This window comes from Engraulis encrasicolus, chromosome 19, assembly GCF_034702125.1.
Source record: "Engraulis encrasicolus isolate BLACKSEA-1 chromosome 19, IST_EnEncr_1.0, whole genome shotgun sequence".
NCBI classification, from domain to species: Eukaryota; Metazoa; Chordata; class Actinopteri; order Clupeiformes; family Engraulidae; genus Engraulis; species Engraulis encrasicolus.
Window position 1 is genome coordinate 28701879 of NC_085875.1, and position 25257 is coordinate 28727135.

At 42.0% G+C, this 25257-nt stretch overlaps 1 protein-coding gene and 1 long non-coding RNA gene across 2 annotated transcripts in view; one reads left to right on the top strand and one right to left on the bottom strand.

Annotated features, from left to right (window-relative positions):
• LOC134469833 (IgGFc-binding protein-like) overlaps window positions 1-25257 on the bottom strand; it is a 123075-nt gene that overhangs the window by 47740 nt on the left and 50078 nt on the right. Inside the window, exons 53-67 of the mRNA XM_063223863.1 lie at window positions 21899-22050; window positions 6366-6494; window positions 6104-6242; window positions 5814-5955; window positions 5486-5685; window positions 5200-5338; window positions 4746-4990; window positions 4278-4426; window positions 2511-2639; window positions 2250-2388; window positions 1960-2101; window positions 1632-1831; window positions 1345-1483; window positions 891-1135; window positions 422-570 (exon numbers count right to left, since the gene is read on the bottom strand). Coding sequence (XP_063079933.1) covers window positions 422-570; window positions 891-1135; window positions 1345-1483; window positions 1632-1831; window positions 1960-2101; window positions 2250-2388; window positions 2511-2639; window positions 4278-4426; window positions 4746-4990; window positions 5200-5338; window positions 5486-5685; window positions 5814-5955; window positions 6104-6242; window positions 6366-6494; window positions 21899-22050 — 2438 coding nt within the window. The remainder of the gene's footprint in view (window positions 1-421; window positions 571-890; window positions 1136-1344; window positions 1484-1631; window positions 1832-1959; window positions 2102-2249; window positions 2389-2510; window positions 2640-4277; window positions 4427-4745; window positions 4991-5199; window positions 5339-5485; window positions 5686-5813; window positions 5956-6103; window positions 6243-6365; window positions 6495-21898; window positions 22051-25257) is intronic.
• LOC134435189 (uncharacterized) lies at window positions 21949-23839 on the top strand. The gene is made up of 3 exons (XR_010031980.1): window positions 21949-22028; window positions 22377-22451; window positions 23753-23839. It is a non-coding gene; the product is annotated as an uncharacterized LOC134435189 (long non-coding RNA).

Consider the following 25257-nt stretch of genomic DNA (forward strand, 5'->3'; position numbering starts at 1 on the left):
CCCTATTTTGTTTTCAAATGCATTTGTGAAAAGACTAAATGGTTGGCTTAGTTAATTCATTGGGAGCAAACTAAAGCTAAAATATTGAAGATGCTACAACAAATTTGTCAAAGCCATGATGCAAAGTTGTGTTTTTCAAAGCTTTTCTGAGTTTATTATGTCATAGTGAGCAAAAAATGAGAAATTTCAAGATCGGGCCTATATGGGAGGTTGTACCCTCTTTAAAAACAAAAGGAAAAAAGGAAACCGGTGGAGGTTGTAAATATTCATGAAGAAATTTGTGACACACACTAGAAACACACTGGACCCTTTTAGGATCATTATGTTACAAAGCTCAGTGTCTTAATGCTAAGTCACCAAATGTATTTTAAAGTACTGCACATCAACCTGAAATGCAGAGCTAATGGTGATGTTGACTTACGCAGATGTCACTTTGATGTCCATGTAGTGGTTGCCATCATAACGAACAGTCACCCCAAAGCTCATGCCCACTGTGTAATGTTTTCCGGACTTGTAGACAGAAACATCTGGAGCTGGATTCACAGGGAGGTTCACATTGGTCCCATTTATCTGTGAGACAAACAGAGAAAAGAGCAAGAAGACAAACCGATATGTTCATAAGAGGTTGAGATACTACACGATAGGAATGGGCAAATATTTGCAATGAAAACCTCAATGTTGAACTGGACCATTTCTGTCAATTGTAGACATAGTATATCCCCACACTATCTATTACACATGCGATGTACAGAATTTCTCACAAAGTTTTAGTAGTTCATAGCTTCTTCGGTTGTTTTAACCTTAAATTGGTCATTTTTTTAGGTTGAATGTTTATCCCTAAAAATATTTTATGTAGTTATAAAGAGTGTGAAAAGTGCTGATCATCTTACCCGGAAGATTCCTCCTTTAAGAATGGACAACGTCATGCCATGGACGTAGACAAGCACTTCTGCCACATAGCTTACTCTGTCGTTGTTGTTTCGGTTCTCGTTGGTCGCGTGGACCTCGTAATGTGGCATGCTGGTGGTGTTGCAAGGTTTGGACATCAGGTAAGTGCAGGTGCCCATGAAGTCGTACTTCAACTCATCAAAAGTGGTGTAGTGGGGATCACCAGAGGCAACACAGGTGGAGGTGGCTGTGGATGGAGACGGTTTCAGTGACACAAACCATACAAGAATTTTGGATTTACTGTTAACGTGAGAGTGGCAAATTGTACCTTGAGGATGCTAAAAAAGACAAGAGATCAACATCCAACTGCAGTGGACAAAACTTTCAGTGATCCTTGAAAAATACCTTTTGAATTATTTCTGCAGAATGAGTGTTTGAACAACAGCCGATACGTACTTATTGGATGGCACCCAAGAATTCCTCCCTGGACACCACACTGCTGCGAAGGCGGACATTCTCCACTATCACAGTCGACCGACGGAGGATTGCACGTGCACTTCAGGTCACAGTCTGCGGTATAGAACACCTCTCCAGGCTGATGACAGGAAAAATGGTCAGATTTTTTTTTTAAATGCATAGTTCATTTTTTCTATAATAGACAACATACTACGCTGTCATTTTCCATCTAGCACACATGCTACTTGGAGTAGAAGGAAACAAAACAAGCAAAGCGGTTTGTTCACCTCGTAGTATAGGCCATTGGTGTGCTGGCATCCACAGCTGTCTTCCTGAACACACTTGCCAGCACTGAGGACGTAACCTTCGTCACACACACACCCCTCTGCACACGGTCCGATACACTGCGCAGGGGGAGGTGTGACGCAGGAGGGCTGGCAGGGTGGAGCACAGGACTCATAATGGCTGTTGGGAGGGCAGGTCAGGGCTTTGGGGAGAAAACAAAGAACGAGAGGGAGGTCAATAAGCAATATCAAACGTCTGAGCAATAAAGTATTTAGACATTTACTGAACATGGAATCTCCGTATAGATGGGGCTGGTGGTCAGACACTCACGACAGAATGTGGCGCTTCTCCAAGGCTCGATGGTGACTCCACGATCCTGGCACTCATTCACATAGGCCTCTATGGCCTCGCAAAGGGCAGATTCGAGTCCATCCAGTTCACACAGGTCAAACGTGCAGTCCTTGAAGAAGTTCTGGAAAGATCACAACATAAAATAAATACATTAAATGCAAGTCACAAAGTATAGAATTAAAAAAATACAATTTATTCCAAATTCCCTGTCCATTTGCCAATTTTGCAGTCTGCTTTGTGAAAAGGATCCTAACGTGGAGGCAACTCACGTCGGAATTGACAATGGAGTGGCACACAGCAAATGGACCGTTGGTGTTCTGAATGATTCCACAGAAGGCAGGAGCCTCGTACTTCTCCTCATCCTCTGGAGTACAGCCAAGGAGAGGCACTTCTGGATTGTTGTCGCACCTAAATTATGTGTAATTATGGAATATATTGGTTATAAAAACTGAGGATGTAAGCATGAATGCAAGGAACTGTGGTGACAAATTTTGAAGTAAATTTGGTGCTTGTATATTACTGCGTCTTACTTGGGGTCAGTGTTCCAGCTGTTGCCAAAGTCGTTTGGTGTAGTCACAAGCTCGCCAGTTGGAGTAAGGAAATCATTTCCGGGGTTGCCGTCATAATCTCCACAAAGACCACACACCTTCTCCTTGTAGCTGCACAAATATAAACAAGTCATAGTGAAGCAACACAGACTCAGAAAAGATCAGAGATGAACATAACACAAGTCTTTCAAAAGTTACAAATGGATGGTTTAGTGCTTTCTTTGGAAGCAGAGAAGGCTTTTGACCGGTTAGAATACTCTTGTTTATTGTATTGCCTGGATAAATTTGATTTGGGGGATGACTTTATAAGATAGGTCAGGGTCTTATATGATAAACCACAGGCGGCTATTCTAGCTAATGACATTATGTCTGCCAATTTTCCTGTATTTAGAGGAACTACACAGTGTTATTCCCTGCCCCCCCCCCTGTTTGCCTTGGCCAGAGAGCCATTGTCAAAGGCCATAAGAGCAACGCCTTCTATCCATGATTTACAAATAGGCGAGTCAGACTATAATAAGTCTTTATGCAGATGATGTTTTCATAGGCTATACTGCCCTACAATCTTAGAACGCAGTAACTCTGAAAACGGCAAACTGAGAAAAAAGGCTTCAAAGTTTTCCATATGGTGCGACAACTGTGTTGTCGGTAAATTGGTGGTGACACTTCCTGGTAATGCTTGTTTAGGATAGAAATTTAATGCACACAAAAAAACCCCCCAAAAAAACAACATTTATGTGTCTTTTTGCCACAAAAAACAGAGTTACTGCGTTCTTGGCTGGTATTACTGCCACAAAATGGAGTTACTGCAGGAGTTACTGCGTTCTTAGCTTGTATTACTGTCTACTCCCAAACCAGTCCCATTGGAACGTGCAGCAGTAACTCGCCGACTTACTGCGTTTTTGTTTAACCTTTTTTGGGTCATTTTTGCACTTTCAAAATGAGTTTTCTCCAAAACGGGACGGTGTTGGACCACCATTTTTGGACACAAGACAAATGAGGTAGTTTAGAACCGATTTCCGATATTAAAAAAAATTCGACCATTTTGAGTTACTGCGTTCTAGTATTGCACGGCAGTATGCCTTTCAAGACCGAACTCATCAATACTAATATTACTCACTGTTATTGACTCATTCAACAATTGTTCTGGTTATAAAATTAATCTCACAAAATCAGAAGCCATGCCAATTGGAAGTTTAAGCTCAGTTCCCAATACATTGCTTTATTTCCCCTTCAAATGGGATGGAGTTCTTTGCCCATATCTCGGCTGGGGCATTTGCAATGATCAAGATGAATATTTTGTCAAGGTTGTTGTATCCTATTCAAATGGTCCCTATTTTGTTTTCAAATGCAGTTGTGAAAAGACTAAATGGTTGGCTTAGTTAATTCATTGGGAGCAAACTAAAGCTAAAATATTGAAGATGCTACAACAAATTTGTCAAAGCCATGATGCAAAGTTGTGTTATTCAAAGCTTTTCTGAGTTTATTATGTCATAGTGAGCAAAAAATGAGTAATTTCAAGATCGGGCCTATATGGGAGGTTGTACCCTCTTTAAAAACAAAAGGAAAAAAGGAAACCGGTGGAGGTTGTAAATATTCATGAAGAAATTTGTGACACACACTAGAAACACACTGGACCCTTTTAGGATCATTATGTTACAAAGCTCAGTGTCTTAATGCTAAGTCACCAAATGTATTTTAAAGTACTGCACATCAACCTGAAATGCAGAGCTAATGGTGATGTTGACTTACGCAGATGTCACTTTGATGTCCATGTAGTGGTTGCCATCATAACGAACAGTCACCCCAAAGCTCATGCCCACTGTGTAATGTTTTCCGGACTTGTAGACAGAAACATCTGGAGCTGGATTCACAGGGAGGTTCACATTGGTCCCATTTATCTGTGAGACAAACAGAGAAAAGAGCAAGAAGACAAACCGATATGTTCATAAGAGGTTGAGATACTACACGATAGGAATGGGCAAATATTTGCAATGAAAACCTCAATGTTGAACTGGACCATTTCTGTCAATTGTAGACATAGTATATCCCCACACTATCTATTACACATGCAATGTACAGAATTTCTCACAAAGTTTTAGTAGTTCATAGCTTCTTCGGTTGTTTTAACCTTAAATTGGTCATTTTTTAGGTTGAATGTTTATCCCTAAAAATATTTTATGTAGTTATAAAGAGTGTGAAAAGTGCTGATCATCTTACCCGGAAGATTCCTCCTTTAAGAATGGACAACGTCATGCCATGGACGTAGACAAGCACTTCTGCCACATAGCTTACTCTGTCGTTGTTGTTTCGGTTCTCGTTGGTCGCGTGGACCTCGTAATGTGGCATGCTGGTGGTGTTGCAAGGTTTGGACATCAGGTAAGTGCAGGTGCCCATGAAGTCGTACTTCAACTCATCAAAAGTGGTGTAGTGGGGATCACCAGAGGCAACACAGGTGGAGGTGGCTGTGGATGGAGACGGTTTCAGTGACACAAACCATACAAGAATTTTGGATTTACTGTTAACGTGAGAGTGGCAAATTGTACCTTGAGGATGCTAAAAAAGACAAGAGATCAACATCCAACTGCAGTGGACAAAACTTTCAGTGATCCTTGAAAAATACCTTTTGAATTATTTCTGCAGAATGAGTGTTTGAACAACAGCCGATACGTACTTATTGGATGGCACCCAAGAATTCCTCCCTGGACACCACACTGCTGCGAAGGCGGACATTCTCCACTATCACAGTCGACCGACGGAGGATTGCACGTGCACTTCAGGTCACAGTCTGCGGTATAGAACACCTCTCCAGGCTGATGACAGGAAAAATGGTCAGATTTTTTTTTAAATGCATAGTTCATTTTTTCTATAATAGACAACATACTACGCTGTCATTTTCCATCTAGCACACATGCTACTTGGAGTAGAAGGAAACAAAACAAGCAAAGCGGTTTGTTCACCTCGTAGTATAGGCCATTGGTGTGCTGGCATCCACAGCTGTCTTCCTGAACACACTTGCCAGCACTGAGGACGTAACCTTCGTCACACACACATCCCTCTGCACACGGTCCGATACACTGCGCAGGGGGAGGTGTGACGCAGGAGTGCTGGCAGGGTGGAGCACAGGACTCATAATGACTGTTGGGAGGGCAGGTCAGGGCTTTGGGGAGAAAACAAAGAACGAGAGGGAGGTCAATAAGCAATATCAAACGTCTGAGCAATAAAGTATTTAGACATTTACTGAACATGGAATCTCCGTATAGATGGGGCTGGTGGTCAGACACTCACGACAGAATGTGGCGCTTCTCCAAGGCTCGATGGTGACTCCACGATCCTGGCACTCATTCACATAGGCCTCTATGGCCTCGCAAAGGGCAGATTCGAGTCCATCCAGTTCACACAGGTCAAACGTGCAGTCCTTGAAGAAGTTCTGGAAAGATCACAACATAAAATAAATACATTAAATGCAAGTCACAAAGTATAGAATTAAAAAAATACAATTTATTCCAAATTCCCTGTCCATTTGCCAATTTTGCAGTCTGCTTTGTGAAAAGGATCCTAACGTGGAGGCAACTCACGTCGGAATTGACAATGGAGTGGCACACAGCAAATGGACCGTTGGTGTTCTGAATGATTCCACAGAAGGCAGGAGCCTCGTACTTCTCCTCGTCCTCTGGAGTACAGCCAAGGAGAGGCACTTCTGGATTGTTGTCGCACCTAAATTATGTGGTAATTATGGAATATATTGGTTATAAAAACTGGGGATGTAAGCATGAATGCAAGGAACTGTGGTGACAAATTTTGAAGTAAATTTGGTGCTTGTATATTACTGCGTCTTACTTGGGGTCAGTGTTCCAGCTGTTGCCAAAGTCGTTTGGTGTAGGCACAAGCTCGCCAGTTGGAGTAAGGAAATCATTTCCGGGGTTGCCGTCATAATCTCCACAAAGACCACACACCTTCTCCTTGTAGCTGCACAAATATAAACAAGTCATAGTGAAGCAACACAGACTCAGAAAAGATCAGAGATGAACATAACACAAGTCTTTCAAAAGTTACAAATGGATGGTTTAGTGCTTTCTTTGGAAGCAGAGAAGGCTTTTGACCGGTTAGAATACTCTTGTTTATTGTATTGCCTGGATAAATTTGATTTGGGGGATGACTTTATAAGATAGGTCAGGGTCTTATATGATAAACCACAGGCGGCTATTCTAGCTAATGACATTATGTCTGCCAATTTTCCTGTATTTAGAGGAACTACACAGTGTTATTCCCTGCCCCCCCCCCTGTTTGCCTTGGCCACAGAGCCATTGTCAAAGGCCATAAGAGCAACGCCTTCTATCCATGATTTACAAATAGGCGAGTCAGACTATAGTAAGTCTTTATGCAGATGATGTTTTCATAGGCTATACCTTTCAAGACCGAACTCATCAATACTAATATTACTCACTGTTATTGACTCATTCAACTATTTTTCTGGTTATAAAATTAATCTCACAAAATCAGAAGCCATGCCAATTGGAAGTTTAAGCTCAGTTCCCAATACATTGCCTCATTTCCCCTTCAAATGGGATGGAGTTCTTTGCCCATATCTCGGCAGGGGCATTTGCAATGATCAAGATGAATATTTTGTCAAGGTTGTTGTATCCTATTCAAATGGTCCCTATTTTGTTTTCAAATGCAGTTGTGAAAAGACTAAATGGTTGGCTTAGTTAATTCATTGGGAGCAAACTAAAGCTAAAATATTGAAGATGCTACAACAAATTTGTCAAAGCCATGATGCAAAGTTGTGTTATTCAAAGCTTTTCTGAGTTTATTATGTCATAGTGAGCAAAAAATGAGTAATTTCAAGATCGGGCCTATATGGGAGGTTGTACCGTCTTTAACGCACAGAGGTCTAATTGCCCTTGAGAGGGCAATTTGACATGTCTCCAAAAACAAATCTGTAACTCTGTGAGTTTTTGTCATTGAAACATATAAGTTACACCATTAGAAACCTCAGACCTTCCAGATTTCAAATATATATATATATTAAATAAATTATATAGCTGGCCCCATTTAAAGAAAGTGAAAAAAAATCTTCGCATATTCTGTACTCTCTGCCTGTAGCAGCCACACCTATAGCTATTCACATGTAAAGTATCAGTGCTTGAGTGGCTATTCAGAGGTGACAACACGCCCCTTTCAGCTAGGGTAAACACAGCCATGCTGCCAGTGTTAATTTCGTCAGCTTTTTTTGATTTAGTCTTAGTCTTAGTCACAATGACGAAAAACAATTTTAGTCTTAGTCATATTTTAGTCATTGGCTTCCCAATTTAGTCTTAGTCTTAGTCAAAATGACGAAAATCAATTTTAGTCATAGTCAAATTTTAGTCATTTTAGTCATTTTCGTCAACATTTCAAATTTTAGTCATTTTAGTCATTTTAGTCAACATTTCAAATTTTAGTCATTTTAGTCAATATTGTGGTGTAAAATAAATAACCTACAATGGCTATTGTTATTTCACTACTAATATAGCCTATTGCAGCAAATATTCACCTTGTTACTTGGTCATTTTCCACCAAAACCCAAATCAGTCATTTCAACATCATACAGCAAAAGAGCATCACACACACACACACTTCCAGGTGCAGGCTTCTCTCTCTCTCTCTCTCTGTCTCTCTCTCTCTCTCTCTCTCTCTCTCTCTCTGTCTCTCTCTCTCTCTCTCTCTCTCTCTCTCTCTCTCTCTCTCTCTCTCTCTCTCTCTCTCTCTCTCTCGTGCATTAGAAGCTGCTGCATAGGCTACAATTTGATTTTGAGTTTGATCACGGAGGAAGCTATCTTCTTCACCTGACCGCGTGACAAAGCCTGCAGATTGCCGGCAGTGGGAAGACCAGACATCCCAAGTCTGCATGAAGTCCAAGAAGTCTCCCTGATAGTGGCTTCCCGATGACCACGAGTCAGATAAAATATTGCTGATGTTAGACTATGGAAGTTAGCGGTTTTTGTTTTCAATTGGCAATGCGAGCAGAGAACGATAATGACTCGTGCGGTATGCGTGGAGGCTTAAATAGATTGTGCGAGCACACTTCGTATGCCATGCAGAAGTCCCAGGAAAAATAGTTAGGCAGGGGTACGCAGACTGGACGATAGAAAGGACATGCACATACAAATATTTAAACACGAATGCTGTTTTGTTTGTCGGGGGTGTCGAGGCTCGATAAGCATGACCCTGAAAAGAGTTTTTGGAACTTAGGAAGACGCTGCAGACGCATGGAGATGCTGTCGACTTCCTCGGGTCTTTTAGCGTTGCTCTCGACGAGAACAAGTTCAAATCTCAAAGTTTCAAATCTCAACAGTTTTAAACTCAGCGATCGCCCATCCATTGATTCTTTTCAAAACTAGGCTACAGTAGCCGTGCCTCTGTTTAGACAGGCCAACTTTCCCCCTGCTGGCGCGCGCTCCCGCGGTGACTGATTTAAATCAATTCACAAATCCGACCTTCATGATTTGCTTGCGAACTGCCTACACATTTGGTTAAACAACAAATATAGCAAACATTACAAAAAAAGAACAAACAACGAACGCCGGGTTAAGACAGCCTAAGTGAAAAGGAGAATAGTGGAAGCTCGAGGAGGTTTAGAATGACAGTATCAGAGGAGGATTGGCGCAACTGTCATTACTGCAGAAACACGTCTTCGTCATGGACAAGAGGGTTGTTGAAGATGTTTCAAAATTAACACTTCCCTCAACGTCGGCTATTTTCTCTCTTTCTCTGGGAATGTTTTAGGACCTAAACTCAACTTAATGGACTCACTGAACTACTAGGCTACAGAACTACTGACTGAGCCGCCAGCTGCCAGCAGAGACAAGCCAGGCAACACAGCGTGAGCGCGCAATCACCTATGAAGTTCAAGACACTTAGGCCTATATTACAATTACAAATTACAAATTAATTATAAATAATTACATTTTTTAATGTCCATTCGTCCATGGCTTGTAAATTTCGTCTCGTCTTAGTCTCCTTGACGAATTTTTTTTTAAATTTTCGTCATATTTTTATTAGCTGGAGGCATTTTTTATTTCGTCATCGTCTCGTCATCGTCAAGGGAAAAAGGGGCGTTGACGAAATATTTTCGTCATCGTCGTGGTTGACGAAATTAACACTGCATGCTGCTCACTTGGCCACAGCACAAAGAGAGTGACAGGGGGGTGTGCTGTCAGAGCACATGGAGATTGACAGGGGGGTGTGGGCCATTAGAGTTTTTTCACACCTATCTCATTAGTATTCAAATGAGACAGGCAGTGGCCTGACATCATGTTTCTTTTTTGCATTTTGTATGAAAACAACAAAACATTTCTAAATGCCCTTTTTACTTTTATGCAGCCAACACGTTTGTTTACAAGATTCAAACTTCAAAAGTCTTGGCTAGATATATTTATTGTGTGTTTTCTTGCACTTTTTGAAGACCTCTGAAACCTGTTTTTTTGTACAGTTGTGTTTATACTCAATTTAAATAAAACATGTTTGTATGACATCCAATTTTCTTTCAGATTATTTATTGTCAGGCTTTTCAGAATACAACCATATATTTCACTTTTGCATAGATGCTTACTGTTAGTTGAAAATACTTGAAAATGTCAGGGTGGTGCAAGCAGCCTAAAAGCCTCTGAAAGGAGTTAGACCTCAGAGGGTTAAAACAAAAGGAAAAAAGGAAACCGGTGCAGGTTGTAAATTCATGAAGAAGTTTGTGACACACACTAGCAAGGATGGATCACTGAACGGGCCTACCAGGCCCAGGCCCAGGGGCCCAAGAGCCCGGGGGCCCTGGGGGGGCACTGAGGCCCAGGCCTCCGCGCAGAAATTTTGAATAACCTACTGCTACTGGGCCCCTGAAGTCATGGAACACTGGTTATGTTATGTAATATGAGTCATTATTATACGGCACTCTAGAATGGTGCAAGAGCTCCCATTCACTTTCAATGGGCGGACCCAACGTTCTGTGGTCACTACTTTTCTGTAATGCCCACCTAATAATACCCGCTGCCAATGGCAACGAGTTTGTTCACTTCAGAGATCACTCCGCAAGTAGATCGGTCATATCTTCACTGATATGGCTTGCCTTCTGATTTTTAGCAGTATGGCAGCAGCGCGATTAACGCACGCTGCTGGTGGCCCACTGATGCTCCGGTAACCAACCACTTCTCAAACGTCTCAAGACGAATTGCAACAACACTAGAAGTCTCATTCAGCGATTCATTTTAACAGTTATGTCATCCTGACGAAGTTAATACAAAAAGCCCGAGTGGTAGCCCATCAGGATTCATCAGCAACATCTCATGTCCAAGTGTTGCCGTTTCAAGAAAGCAAACTGTCACTGTCCGCCGGCCGCTGTCGTGGCATCTTTTATTAACACTAGTATTTTTTTTTATTATTATTTTTTTTAACAAGTGAGGAGTTCGTTGACAGTTTCCTTAAGGGTGTAGCCTGTAGGGTAGAAGTTGCCTCCTTCAGTCAACCATCCGGCGCACAGTTCTCTGCCTGTAGCAGGATCGATAATGATGGTCAGGGCGCACAGCAGTGCTTGGGTTGCTATGCTTTTTTTCTGGAATACTGCCGCCGATTAGATAGAAATATTCCTGTTATGAAGATATCGCGCAGTGAACGAGGCAGCCTGCAAACAGTTTGAAGCGCAACGTGGCTGTAACAAGTTAGAAAGTAGCCAAACTCTGTTGCTTGGTAACCTTTTTAAATTATGAGCGTTCCACGAACTATCTTTCTTTGCGCACGCTATTAAAATGGCAATAAACATGTTATTTTAAACTACTGGTTAACTATTTATGCTTTCTAATGTTGGTAAAAGCCGTATAATAAGCGGGATAATGTATTGTCCACACGTGACTATCGGAAAATATTTCCCTTCGAAGCGTCGGGGGGTGTTATTCGCCTCGTCGGGAAAATATTTTCCTATAGTCACGTGTGGACAATACATTATCCCTTACATAAAGCCCTTATGCCATATGCCACATGCTTTGTCATTCATTTATGACGGAGGAGATCAAATAGTATAGTGCGTCATAGGGCCCTGAACCCTCTTTCATGGCCCTTGAATAATGTTACATGAGCCCCCCCTGACACATGGGATATTTACTCATCTATTTGAAGGGGCCCCTTTAATGTTGTATAGGCTATGTTATGTAGGGCCTGAGGATCCGAATAATGTCGTTGCAGGGCCCGACAAATGGCTTGCATTTGCTGTACCGGTACCTGGTATCTGACAGGGCCCCTGTAGACCTATTGGCTTATATTATGAGGGGTCCTGGGGATAAGAATGGGCCCCTGAAACATATGTTGGCGGAACCCGTACGTGGTATCTGACAGGACCCCTATATTGGCTTATATTATGAGGGGCCCTGGGGATAAGAATGGGCCCCTGAAACATATGTTGACCGAACCGGTACCTGGTATCTGACAGGGCCCCTATATTGGCTTATATTATGAGGGGCCCTGGGGGTAAGAACGGGCCCCTGAAACTGTTGGCTGAACCGGAACCTGGTATCTGGCAGGGCCCCTATATTGTCTTATATTATGAGGGGCCCTGGGGATCAGAATGGGCCCCTGAATAATGTCATTGCAGGGCCCCTGAATCATTGGTTATATAATTATTACATACTTGCATATTTTGTATGGCAATGGTTTTGAAACATAACAAACAGCCCTGTCTGATCAACAAGTAGGCCTAATTGAGTCATCATGTGTGTGCCAGGCCAGCTTATTTTTTTTATTCTTCATATTCGCTGAGATCATCCCCTCATTTAAAGTGTTATTTTATTTGGTAATGCAATATCTACAGGGCTCTAAATTAACAACAGCCAACCGGCCATATATTGATGAAATTTCAGCTTGGCTGGTAGAAGAGACAACCTTACTAGCCACATTGGGCCATTAGTAAATGTGTGTTTGGCTAGTCAAATTAACATGTAACCACTTTGGCTGGTGATGAAAAAAAGTAGATTTAGCGTCCTGTCTATATAGCACTGGGAGAATGCAATTGATACTGACAGAGAACGAAGACCAAACCCATGAATCATTGATTGTCATACCGGGGAACCTAGGACCCAGGGGACATAGGACCAGGAACAGCTACCACACTCCCGATTGGCTGCGATGCAGAAGGAAACGTTATTTCCGAAAATGTTTGAGCAGCTTTCAGCAGTGGTAAAATAGCCGAAAGATTTTACAATAGACACGCAATTTCCGAAACCTATAGAATTGAAAAACAAATTCGAACGGCAGAGTTAGCAAGTTAGTAAGTCATTTTGAAATAACTTTACATTACATTACATTACATTGCATTTGGCAGACGCTTTATAACCAAAGCGACTTTCAAAAGAGGACATAATCAAGCCAACATCACAAGCAAATACAAAGTGCACAGGAGATATACAGAACAACAAGTGCAGTTGCAAAGAGGGGTTAGTTGTTATTTTATTTTATTTTTTTTTTTTTTTTAATATAAAGAGTAAATAACGAGTACACACACACACACAAACACACACTCACAAACTAAACTAAACTAAACATCATGTCAGGAGTCTGCCCTGGGGCAAGGCCAGTTCAAGCATTAGTCTAGTAGATTCTCTCGAAAGAGGAATGTCTTTAGTTGTTTCTTGAAAGCTGCAAGAGATGTGCTCAGTCTTGCTGCCTCTGGGAGACTGTTCCACCACTTGGGTACCACAACGGAGAACAATCTTGACTGGGAGTACCTAGAGCGACTGGATGGCAGAGCCAGACGGCTTGTGTTGGATGAGCGCAGTTCTCTTCCAGTAACATAAGGCGTTAGTAGGTCCTTCAGATAAGCTGGGGCCGTTCCTGTGATGGTTTTGTAGGCAAGGGTCAATGCCTTGTGCTTGATCCGGGCGGCGGTCGGTAACCAGTGCAACTCAATAAATAGAGGAGTAACATGGGTCCTTTTGGGTTGATTGAAAATCAACCGTGCCGCCGCATTCTGGATCATCTGCAGAGGCTTTAGCGCACAAGCAGGTAGACCTGTCATGAGTGAGTTGCAGTAGTCAACTCGGGACAGGACCGTGGCCTGGACCAGTCGTTGTGTAGAATATTGTGTCAGCACAGGTCTGATATTCCGTACGTTGGACATCTGGATTCGACAGGTCCGGGTGACCGAGTTGATGTAGTTGGAGCATGACAGCTCATCATCAATCATGACGCCGAGGTTTTTGGCGACTTTGTTTGGGGTCACGATGGTGGAGCCTATCTTGAGGTTGATGTTGTGACTGAGCGACTCTTTAGCTGGGATCATCAGGAGCTCTGTCTTGGTCAGGTTCAGCTGTAGGTGGTGGTCCTTCATCCATGTTGACAAGTCGGTGAGGCAGGCAGAGATGCGTTCCGAAACCGTGATGTCCTCTGGACGGAACGACAGGTACATCTGGGTGTCATCAGCATAGCAGTGGTAGGAGAACCCATGTGTTTGAATGACACGTCCCAGGGAGGAGGTGTATATTGCAAACAGAAGGGGTCCCAGCACTGATCCTTGGGGTACGCCTGTGAGAGGGTGTGAGTCGTAGACAGCTTCCCTTGCCATGACACACTGAAGGTGCGTCCAGAGAGGTAGGTTATTACCAGTGCTTAATTTGTAAATCACAAGGTACCGGAACGCAAAACACATATGACATCACAGCGACGATGAGTTGGACAGAGGTCCCGGAACGCACAGAAAAACTATTGTTACGCAAACGAATAAAAACGGGAAAAAGATAAATAGATGCAATTCCCTGCGTTTTATCGACATGGAGTCCCATGTCAGCTCATATTAAAGCTCATATTAAATGCTGTAATGACAACAACCAATATTTTTTGTTTGATCGCTAACTTTATGCTTAGTAGTTTCGTGCAGTGCATGGAAATTATGCTTTCCCCATGAGGTGAAAAGAAACCGAAGCGGTCTTCTACTAGTCTACCTATTGAAAGGACAGTGCATGGCTGTCCAATTCTTATCCTTTCCCGTATTCACACAACGTTGGCATAGGCCTATAAAACGTCAAATCCACGCTTTGTTGGCGACTTTGTTGCATATAATTTGGCTAATCTGCGATATACCACTTCACTGTTTCAAGGGCTCACGCACTGATGGTAAGCGAGCTGCGATTTTCAGGGCTCGCGCACTGATGGTAAGCGAGCGGCGACTTTCCCGGTAGACTTGGCTTTTCACACTGACTGTCTGCTCGCGCTGCGGTCCGGTTGACAATCCCTCCGACCAATGTTTTATTTGGAGCGTGTAGGCCCTATTTGAATGAAATATCACCTTGTCTTTGTCGTTTTCGTGCTCAAATTGACTTGTAAGCTACTGTCGGGTCTTGGGAGAGAAGGAAACGCGCGCACACACATGCTGAGCGCTCGCCAGCCGAGGAAGATCTCATCCTCTCACCCAGGCTGTCTTTTTCGCTAGGCTACATGACTGATCAATGCACCAAACGCAGCAGGTGCCACTAGAAATTAGTATGTCCAAAACCTTGTGTGCCGACCAAAATTTGATGAAAACTTTTAAACAATGTTTGGCACAGCCAGGCTTTCCATCTCATCCGCGCATGAACAAACAACGACAACAAAGAACATTTAGTCAGATAGTAGGGATGGAAATGTAGCATAGTAGATCTTAAATAGGCCTATATGGGACAAGCAGGCTATCAATTGTGCTTCCCCCACCAAAATAGCCACGCAAACGCTGGACTTCTCCTACTGCAATAAAGTGGGGAGGTCGCGACTTTCGTCTTGAATGTTGCTAAATTTTAACTTGGTCTCCTCCATGCTTGCATGCAGACAAGTCCCCATGAAGCACTTCAGAATCCTCTCCCTTTCACTCAAACAAACACACTCTCATACACTAGTTTTGTGAGATGGCTTTGTTTCCTGTGTGTCGCGACGATAAAAAACATTTCGATAGTTTTTTTTTCAGTCGGTGCGCGTTGCCTTCAGCTCTACCATATTGTAACGGTGCAGCCGACTGTAGGCTATTTTTAAGTTTTAAAGGTTATGAGTTGGATGTCAGGCAGCAATAAGACTGCCTTTGGTTTAGCCTTGTTACCTTTCCAAATATGAATAAAAAACACTGACCAACACATAAGAAATAACTCAGATCAACACAACGAATATATTTTCTTATTTTTAGTAGTGCACTTTGGCAAACCCTTGTTTGCAGACTTGCGCATTCTGTCTCAATTTGGAACAGAGCAGATCAGTGTCAGAAATGGTGATCTTCTCGGCGCACACACTTCATGGTTCCATTCTCGCTTGCTCACTGGGCTCGTGGTTGTTGCGATCCTGACAGTCTCAACCCCATTTTTAAAGCCTGCGCGGTGAGATGGGAAATGTAGCGAACATGGGATAATGCTGCGCTCACACCCCTGAGGAGGCAGAGATAGTCCCTTACAATATAGTAGCCTCTCTGTATTTTTTTTTTAAATTCATTCACGAGAGGTTCCGGATCAGCCATAATAAGTCCCGGAACACAGGGGGGTCAAAATTACGAGGTGGGGGATCCTGTTCCGGCATGATCCGGCTCAAATTAAGCACTGGTTATAACTGTAGACAAGTTTGAATAGGCGGCAGTCAGAGACACGCTAGCATTGGTGGATGATCGCTCTGTTATCATGCTTGGATTATTTATATATGGGATTTTCTATGTCAAAGACAACGTCAAAAAGTAAGAGATATTTTGAATTGCGCTTAAATTGAGTATGTTTGATGTACACCATGGCTTTACATTAGTCTATTTTTTGCATGGTTGAATGAAATGGGGTTGTTCCACAAACTTGAATTGATTCGTGGCCTGAGGTTGATGGTGTAGTTCTACAAGGCAGGCTGTCTCATGAAACAAAACCACATTGCATCCCAATGGAGCCTGCTACGTTTATTAGCATTAGCAGGCTGATTTACTTGAGTCAGTATAGTTGTATTTACAGTATATCACGAAAGTGAATACACCCCTCACAGTTTTGCAGATTTTTGAGTATATCTTTTCATAGGAAAGCATTACAGAAATGTAACTTTGACACAATTATTAGTGACCTTTTAACAACATATTTAACCACTTAAATTTCTTGTTCACTCAGAAAAAAACAAAATACAGCGGCTACACTCTCATTTTGTACTCTACCAGTGCATTTGAAGCAGCAGCTATGTCTTTTGTAGATAATGTATAAGTATGTATAACTTTTCAACAGGTTCTCAGCTTCATGATGGTATATCTCTGTTGTGGCAAACTGGCAATGGATGTTCTTGAGAGAGATGCACCACCATGAAGCTGAGAACCTGTTGAAGAGGTTTGAATCTGCAAGAACTATTCCAGGTACTCAAAAACTACACAGCTTCTGCCCATTGTCAATGGACATTAGGCCATTTTCCGCATTCAGAGAAGGAGTTGAAAGAGTGAGCTCAGTAAAGGAATGTGTTACATTTTCAAGCATCAAAGGGTATGTTGTAGCTGTATATGATGGCAACTGGTGGCTAGCATGTGTTGAGGAATGTATGCCGAGCACTGGAGAGGTGAAACTGAACTTCCTGCATCCTCATGGACAATCTCCATCCTTCACTTTTCCCTTCAGACCAGATAGACTTGTCATGGATCATCAGGATGTGCTTCTGGTAGTGGAACCTAACTGCAACGGGACGTACTTATACATTATTTACAAAAGACACAGCTGCTGCTTCAAATGTTTCTGCAACGGGACGTACTTATACATTATTTACACATTATTTACAAAAGACACAGCTGCTGCTTCAAATGTACTGGTAGAGTACAAAATGAGAGTGTAGCCATTGATTATCTCTTTAAAGTACGGTAAAGGGAAGATGACACAGGTACACAGAGAAGGAATGTTCAAACATTCACATATCATCATTTGGTGTGTATAAATGGACATCTGCCTTAGTTTCTGAAACCTGGGACCATGAAAACTGATCATTTTTGTTTTGTTTTTGTTTTGTTATGTGATGCTACTATGGTATTACCATATTATTAGTAAGTGTTCTGTATGATGCCATATTTGTGAGTCAAATTCTCTCTGAAATGAATAAAGAACCGAACACCAGCATTTGAGGTGTTGCTAATGACATTGCCGGCTACATTTGGACAAGGAACTGGCCATTTTAAAATATAGGTTTTTTAGATATTCAATTTTTAATTTTTCAATTTATCATAATTCATATTCTGAGAGTTGTTGTATTCCAAGCTGATTGTGTAATATGTAGAGCCAGAAAAGAGCTTTCAAACAATACCACAGGCATCTTTTTGTGACTAACACTGACTGATATAGTCAAGGCTGAATGTATAGTGTCCTACCCTAAAATGTGAACCTTTCCTAGTCTGTTTCTCCCTTAATATTAGTGTCAGATTCAAACCAATGCAGTTCTGGGGTGCTACCTTGCTACTAAAAAGGCACACCAAGTATGATTGAAATCCGGATCGGTCGGGTCCCAAAGTGTCTGATTTCACGTGAAATGACCCAAAGGATAATTGATGACCCACTTTTAGAAATGGCCAGTGTTTGAGCTCGAGAGAACTGACCAAGGGACCATTCCATCAACGGTGTTAACCCAAAATCCGAGTTCAAATCGGTAAACTGTGCTGTTTTTAGACAGAGATCCGTTCCATCAGTCTTGCTAACCTGAAACTCAGCTGAGTTGCCAAGGTAATTTATGCTCCAACTCAAACCTTGATAGCTCTCAGGTTTAACACCAGGCTAAATAAATCAGTGTTACAGAAAAAATGAACCTGTAGGAAACAGTGTCACAATCGTCCCATTCCGCTTACAGGGATTAAAGTTTTCCGTCGCTACGACGGAATTCCGTCAACTGGATTTTCGTTTGGACGGATTTCCGTCCGTATAATTTATGTCAATTAATTTACAATTTTTACTTTACAACTGAACTCAATTCGAGAGCACTCCTGGTCATGAGAAGGGGACGAGAGGTGTGTTTGGTGTAGGCCTACGGATGTAGTTAGGCTATACACTCCACCATTGGCGGTGTCAACACCGGCGGTGTGATACAACATTCACTCATCAGTAGCCTAGTTTTGGGTCATCCCCTGTTCTTCCGTGTTCCAAAAAAAAGTACACAAGCGGTCAACAATTCTGTGGCAGCGCAACGCGAGAGATTAAAAAAATAAATAGCCAAAATTGTTGCTGATGGCAGAAAAGAAAATAATTGTAATACAATGTATAAAGTGCAGTGACGTTTCCATATCATTGCACCTGCCGTGGCAGATATTTAGAAAAAAAAAAGAATAGTTTACTTCGACTGCGTATGATGTCCTTTTCATGAAGGGTTTGCCTTTTAAGCATTGTGACTCTTACTAGCATTATTCATAGCCCCAATGGGACGACTATGGCAGCTAACTAGGATAGCCTACCATGCGTTTCATCCTCAAAGTTTAGCGCGTTTGACTGGCTGCGTGTAGAGCTAGTTGTCTTTTTGACAACGGATAATTCACAGTCTCATCTGTACTCATAGCAGATTAACTTTGTTGTTGCCGATATATATATTCAAGAAATAAGTTAAAAATGGGTTGCATTTGGGTCACGGATAGGCTATCCCTGGCAGAGCCAATTTATGCCACGTCTTGTTCTGGGAAGCAGTGTTCTGATGGGTGGACTCATGGTCGATAAATGCCGTTTCGACGTTTGTTTCACTTTCAAGGCTGGTGTGACGCTATTTCTGCTAACTGGAATAGTGTGCAGCAGCAACAGTTGTGTGTGCGCTTGTTTTTGAGTGGCTCAACGTCTGTGCCCATCTGCTTTGACTATGCGTTTCGTTTGAGTTCAGTTAGCCTATTTGCGCACTGCGCACTCAGGACTGATGGGTGGGTGATTTGCCTTGATTCGAGTGGAAAGCTGCGCGACAAGCTTGGGAAAGTGTGTTACTTTTGTAAACGATAGACGTATGTCTGTGACTGTCGTGTCTGCTGCGTCCTGTCAGCTTGTAGAACACGTGCGCATAGGAAGAATCGGGGACGTTTTTTAAATCAATGGTAAGCGTCTGATTGGCACCGCACATCGAGAAGCCAAAAAGTAGCCAGTAGTTTTCAAAACGGTAGAACACAGAGGTAGACATACCGCACCTTGTTTGTAAACGTCAACAAGTTATTTGTAACAGGATGAATACTGAAAAAGGTCGAAGGGTGAAAAACATACAAATAATTAAAGCTAGTTTTCTCCCTCTGATTGCTATGATCAGGGCTTTTTAAATGTCAGAAATACAACTGCAAGCAATGCGCACCAGTGCTTTCACCAGAACAGTGTTTGCCCATTCTAATGTGAAAGACAAAATATAGCCTACTACTACAACAAAAAACCCCATAATGGGATCACTCACTGTATCAACACATTGCAATTCCAAGTCAATAATTCTGTGAGATCAGCTACCATTTTGAAGCAGCATTCATTGTGAATCCATTCTGCATGATGTTGTGAACAATTCATAAACAATGGGTAGAAATAAGAGGAAATAACCAAAACATGCCCCAAATTTCAGTTCAATCTTTGCAGTCTGATATAGTATCCATTATCCCTCCATTCTCGGCCAGTTCTAGTCAATCTGGTGAGCGGCCTAGGCCTGCCCGCCCTCTTTCCTTTTTTTGTATTTAGAAATTGGCATCTGTAAACATAGCATTGTAGGCCTACATCTGATTGAGCACATCTGATCTAGTACCTACAGGTACACTCATACTGAGTCTATATAGGTCTACTGAGTGTATAATGAATATTCATTGTTCATGTGAAGTGTAAAGATTTATGTTGGTTGAAGTTCTGATTTTGTGGCACTTTTTGGTATTACTGGCGCCCTCAAGACATAGGCCTATTCTGCTCTAGGCGACTGCCCCGTCTGCCTATGCCGCTGGCTCTGGCACCATTCCTTGCATGTATGTTTCGTCATGAGGGCAGAGCCTGGCTACATTGGTTTTCGTAGGGTTACGGAGTGATACTCGATCGGGTGCCTAACCGGTAAAAAAGTTCAGTCAGATTACTTTTTTTTGCTTTAATCCCTGCACTTAATTCCCGCCATCATTTTATGAGATAAAAGCGAACCCATCTCTTTATTCAAATATTATATAGTGCGATAGTGCCAGTAAAATGCCAGTATTGCCAGTACAATAATTACCATTGTCTTTCATTTTGGGGGATTTCTGATAATTAGCACATCTAAAAAACTTTTATTGTCTTGATAAGAATAACATGATATTGAACAATTCCTTTCACGGAGACAAAGACGTGAATGGCACAGTGGGCAGGCGCGCTGCGCTTGTGATAGCGCCGGGTTCAAGTCTTGCATGGCGACATGTAATAAATGAAAACTTCATAACATACATTTGCCTATTCTCTCCTTTGATGTCGCTTTGTGGCTGGCTTCATTCTCTATCGAGCAATAGGCCTAGGCCTACAGTTAAATGTAGACTTTTTGGCCTACATTTTACAGCATAGGCAATCAAAAAACATCGTCACAACCCTTGCAGATGCCGACGCTTGGAGTTTGCATTCATTGCAATGATTCAGCAAATGCTCTCTGACTAACGTTTTACCTATGCTTTATTTTATCCTAAAACAAATTCTTCTGAAAGAGAAAATTCAATACTAGATAGCATTTTATTTTTACGCATTGAAATGATGACACTCCAGGTTCGGACGAGATTCTTTCTTTCAATATTCAAGATTAAAAAAGCTTTATTGTCTAATATGTTGCCATACTAGAAACTTGTCTTGATTACTGCATCATGAAATGTCATTACGCATGGTGGGGATTATGAAATGACATTGCGCATGGTGGGGATTGAACACGGGCCTCTCAATCAGGGTCCCGTTGTGTTACCGCTCACCTACAGATGCTCGCTTCGCATCGCTTCATTTGACAAGGCATGCACGGGTCTACAACATGATCGCATTTTCGGCAATCGTTGATGGGGACTTCCCCTGTACAACGTGCTCCAGCGCAGCGCCAGCTTTGATGAGTACGGCTGAAGTGAACCTCGCCAAGGCGCAGCTGATCTCCAGTGGTGGAACAGCGTCAGCCTCAAGTTTAAGCTGCCGTTATTTGAAACTCGGCTTTTGATTCCGCGCCAATGATGGAATGGTCGCCAGGACCTGCTGCTATCTGCTTTTAAAAAAGCCTGCATACCTCTGCCTCCTCAAGGACAAAAATGAGGACTGGGGAAGAAGGGGATAGTATTGCATTGTATTGTATCTATTATTGTATTGTATCTATTATTATAGATTTGTTGTAGTATCGTATTAGTGTTTGTAATGAATGTATGGTTTAGATAAGGTTAAAAAACGGGTGGAATCAGAATCAGCAAACTGATTTTGAAAATGTAATATTATGACCATTTCAGCATTTCATGGCTCTTGTATTGTTTTTCAGGATCTGATGGAGAGTTTAGACAGTCTGCTTTGTGGCGACAGTTCTGCAAGTCTGAAGAGCTTGTGCCTGAAGTTACTGCTGTGTCTAGTGACCGTGAGTACACTTTTGGCTTTGTCTGCACCAGAAATGTCACATGCATAGGACAAAGACATTCTAACTTTGAGAGCATTATGCGGTGGGAAGTGAAAATGTTGTATTACCTTGACATTTTGTGTGCACATGCAATGCGTTAAACTCAAAAAGAATGTCTCCACAGTATGGATAAACTATGTTTAATACAACATCTGTTGAACAACATAAAAGGGCGTGTGTGGACTCAGACTGTATGTGAACTGATGTGAGGCTGATTGCTGTGCTCAAGTGGTTGCTATGTGTTTGCTGCAATGTGCAAAAATGTGGCTATAGGTCCTGCTGGTTGACTTCTTTTTTTTTTTTCTTCAGGTAACCGATAACATCAGTCAAAACACCATTCTTGAATATGTGATGATAAACAGCATATTTGAAGCCATTTTACAGGTAGGACGTCTTGTACTTTTGTTGATTTTTTCCCCCTCGAGTTCAAAACTACTTAGCAGCCTATATAATGTCATCAGGCAGGTCCTCTTTAAAAAAAACTTGGCCAGAGATCACTCTGATTAATACTTTTTTGTTTTTTATTGTTTTGCGAATATAGGGTGGAATTCTCCCGTTGTCACTTTTTGTCACGCGCTTTTATCTTGCGCACATTCTCCCCCCTAAAAAAATACCACACCCCTCGTGCGAAAAACACGAGCATGAGGTGGGGGCTGAATCTTTGCCAAGTTCATCAGTTGTGGTTCCCTAGAAAGCATGGAACATGGAAAGCCTTGGCAGTCCATGGAAAACCCACACCAAACTTTAACTTTGAATTTCAAACCACGTGCGAAAACTTCTTGTGGGGTCCCATCTTAAATTCTAACCTCCTCTGCTTTTCACAACCACAAGGCAAGTACGGGAGGTTAGATAAAAAGATGAAGTCGTGATGTGCCTCGATCCGAGGCGAAATGCCACATATATGCTCTAACATGTGCCTGTGTACGTTCTGTTGTGAGCTTCACTAAATATTTGTGCGTCTTTTACAAAAACAGATAGGACTAACCTGTACCTCCAATAGCCCGATTAGGCGTTGTATTCCGGGGATCATCCCATTGAAAACTGAAAGCGTACATGGACATATGCACTATAATAAATCACACATTTTGAGGAGTTGCAATAAAAAGCCTCACTTTCACGTGGCTACACCATAATTAAAATGGTGAAGGTTGTTTTTGAATAGGCCTGTGTTGCCTGGCTGCAGACGACTGGAACAGTATTATGGTGTGACGTGCCTTGTCCTCTTGTGCAAGGTGCAACGAGGTTGATGTTTTGGTTGCAGAAAAATGATATGCAAGTTGTCTTATATAGGGACATGCCCTGGGCAGCAAAATGCGACCCAAGAAGACATCAAATGCAATGTTACATGTGGCCTCATAGTGGCGCTTGACCTTACTACAGCCCTTTGATGTGCGTAAAGAAGAAGGCGCATAAGTGGACAGGAGAATGCGCTTAAGATTCATTTACATGCTCCACCTGGAGCACGCAGCTGGTGAAATCCCTCGCAAATCACACAATTTAGTCAGTGCGGAGTCGCTGTTGCGCTTTTTTTTTCACTTATGCACCATTTTTTTTCACTTACACGGGTGGTAGAATACAGCCCATAATGACTAGTTTTTAAATGCAGTGCGTCTGCAGTGCGTCTTCTTCAGAGCCAAATTGTATCACTGCACAGTCATAAATATGAGCATCGTCTTTCTTGCCAGATTCTGTCTGATGTGTCAAGTCGATCACAACATGGCTACGATGCTGTTGTCCTGCTGGCCCTGTTGGTCAACTATAGGAAGTATGAGGTAAGTGAAGTACATGCATACAGTTGCCTACCATTCTTATTTTTTTTAGTTGTTATTTATTGTTTATAGTGTAATATCACCACACATCATGGTTTCACAACACTTCTAAAACAAAAAAATAATAATGAAATAGTAATGAATGTAACACAACAAAACTGACGGGGTAATCTGTAAAATAAAACTGATGGGGAAATCAATCAACAACATGTAAGTATACATTAAATTACTTATGGAGAAGCCCACCTTGAGCTTCAGTTGCAATGTAATCCAGAAGTAGTTTCAAGACATCGTCAACAATTTAGTAATGCTCTTACTAAAAAACCTAGAGAAAATGGATAACTACCTATTGATCATTACCCTTGTGGTTTGCCATTAAACTCTAGCAATTATTTACTCACTTAATAAGCTACTACTACTACTACTTTCTTGCAAGTGTAGTCAGGAATTGATACTTACTTGTGACTTGCAATTTAGTGACTTGGTCCATCTGTACAACTTGGCACCCATATTAGACCTTTAAAAATGTCTCATATGACAAAGCCGTCACAATAAAGGCTTTAACTTTTTCAAAAGGAGAGTGCCTTGGATTTTCTTCAGTTTTGTATTTTTATGATAACTTGGTTCTACTTCCTTGTCTTCAGACCGCCAGACGGCGTTTCTTACTGTGTGAATATCCTTGCGCTAGCCGCATCTTTGCCGAGAGTTTATATCAAAGTTGTCACCTCGTGACCGATGACGTGGCTCAAGTCTATAAATAGCCATGCCCACGTCAAACCTCGCTTTTCGCTTTCTCGCGCTTGCAGAGAGAACTTGTCCAGCCGTAATTAGGCGGACGCTGATTTACTCACGGAATAATTTTGAATGACTGAATCGAATTGAAGTACTAAGGATACATCTTAAGGATTAACTTCTACACGAAACAGTTCACAGTAAGTTAAACGTGCTGCAGACCCCCTACACCGGTCGAGCACAGACAACGGCTAGTGAAGCTAGCATCAGTGTGCTAAAGTGTCACGAAACACCCGACACCGTGTGCACAAATCATATTGTACATACAAGCACCCAGTCCCCGGTGCAGTATTATTATCTGGTACATTTACTACGCATGATAAAGCGACCCATTTGGTAAGTATTTGATTTAACGGAACAGGATTCGCCTCCCCGGATGCTATTGCACTCCGAACAGCTAACTAGCACGCTACCCTTGCCCCGGTGCAAGCTAGAAATTGGCGCCCGTACCAGACGACTTTGCTACGGTTTAATAACTGCGCTCACGCCCCAGACGCAGATAAAACCGAATGAACAAAAGATAGAATTGCCCGACCCCGCATTTCATATCGCCACACAATACGAATAATAATAATAAAAAGGCATTGGTATGGTGCACCTTATGTGGCACAACCCATGATGAACCCCCC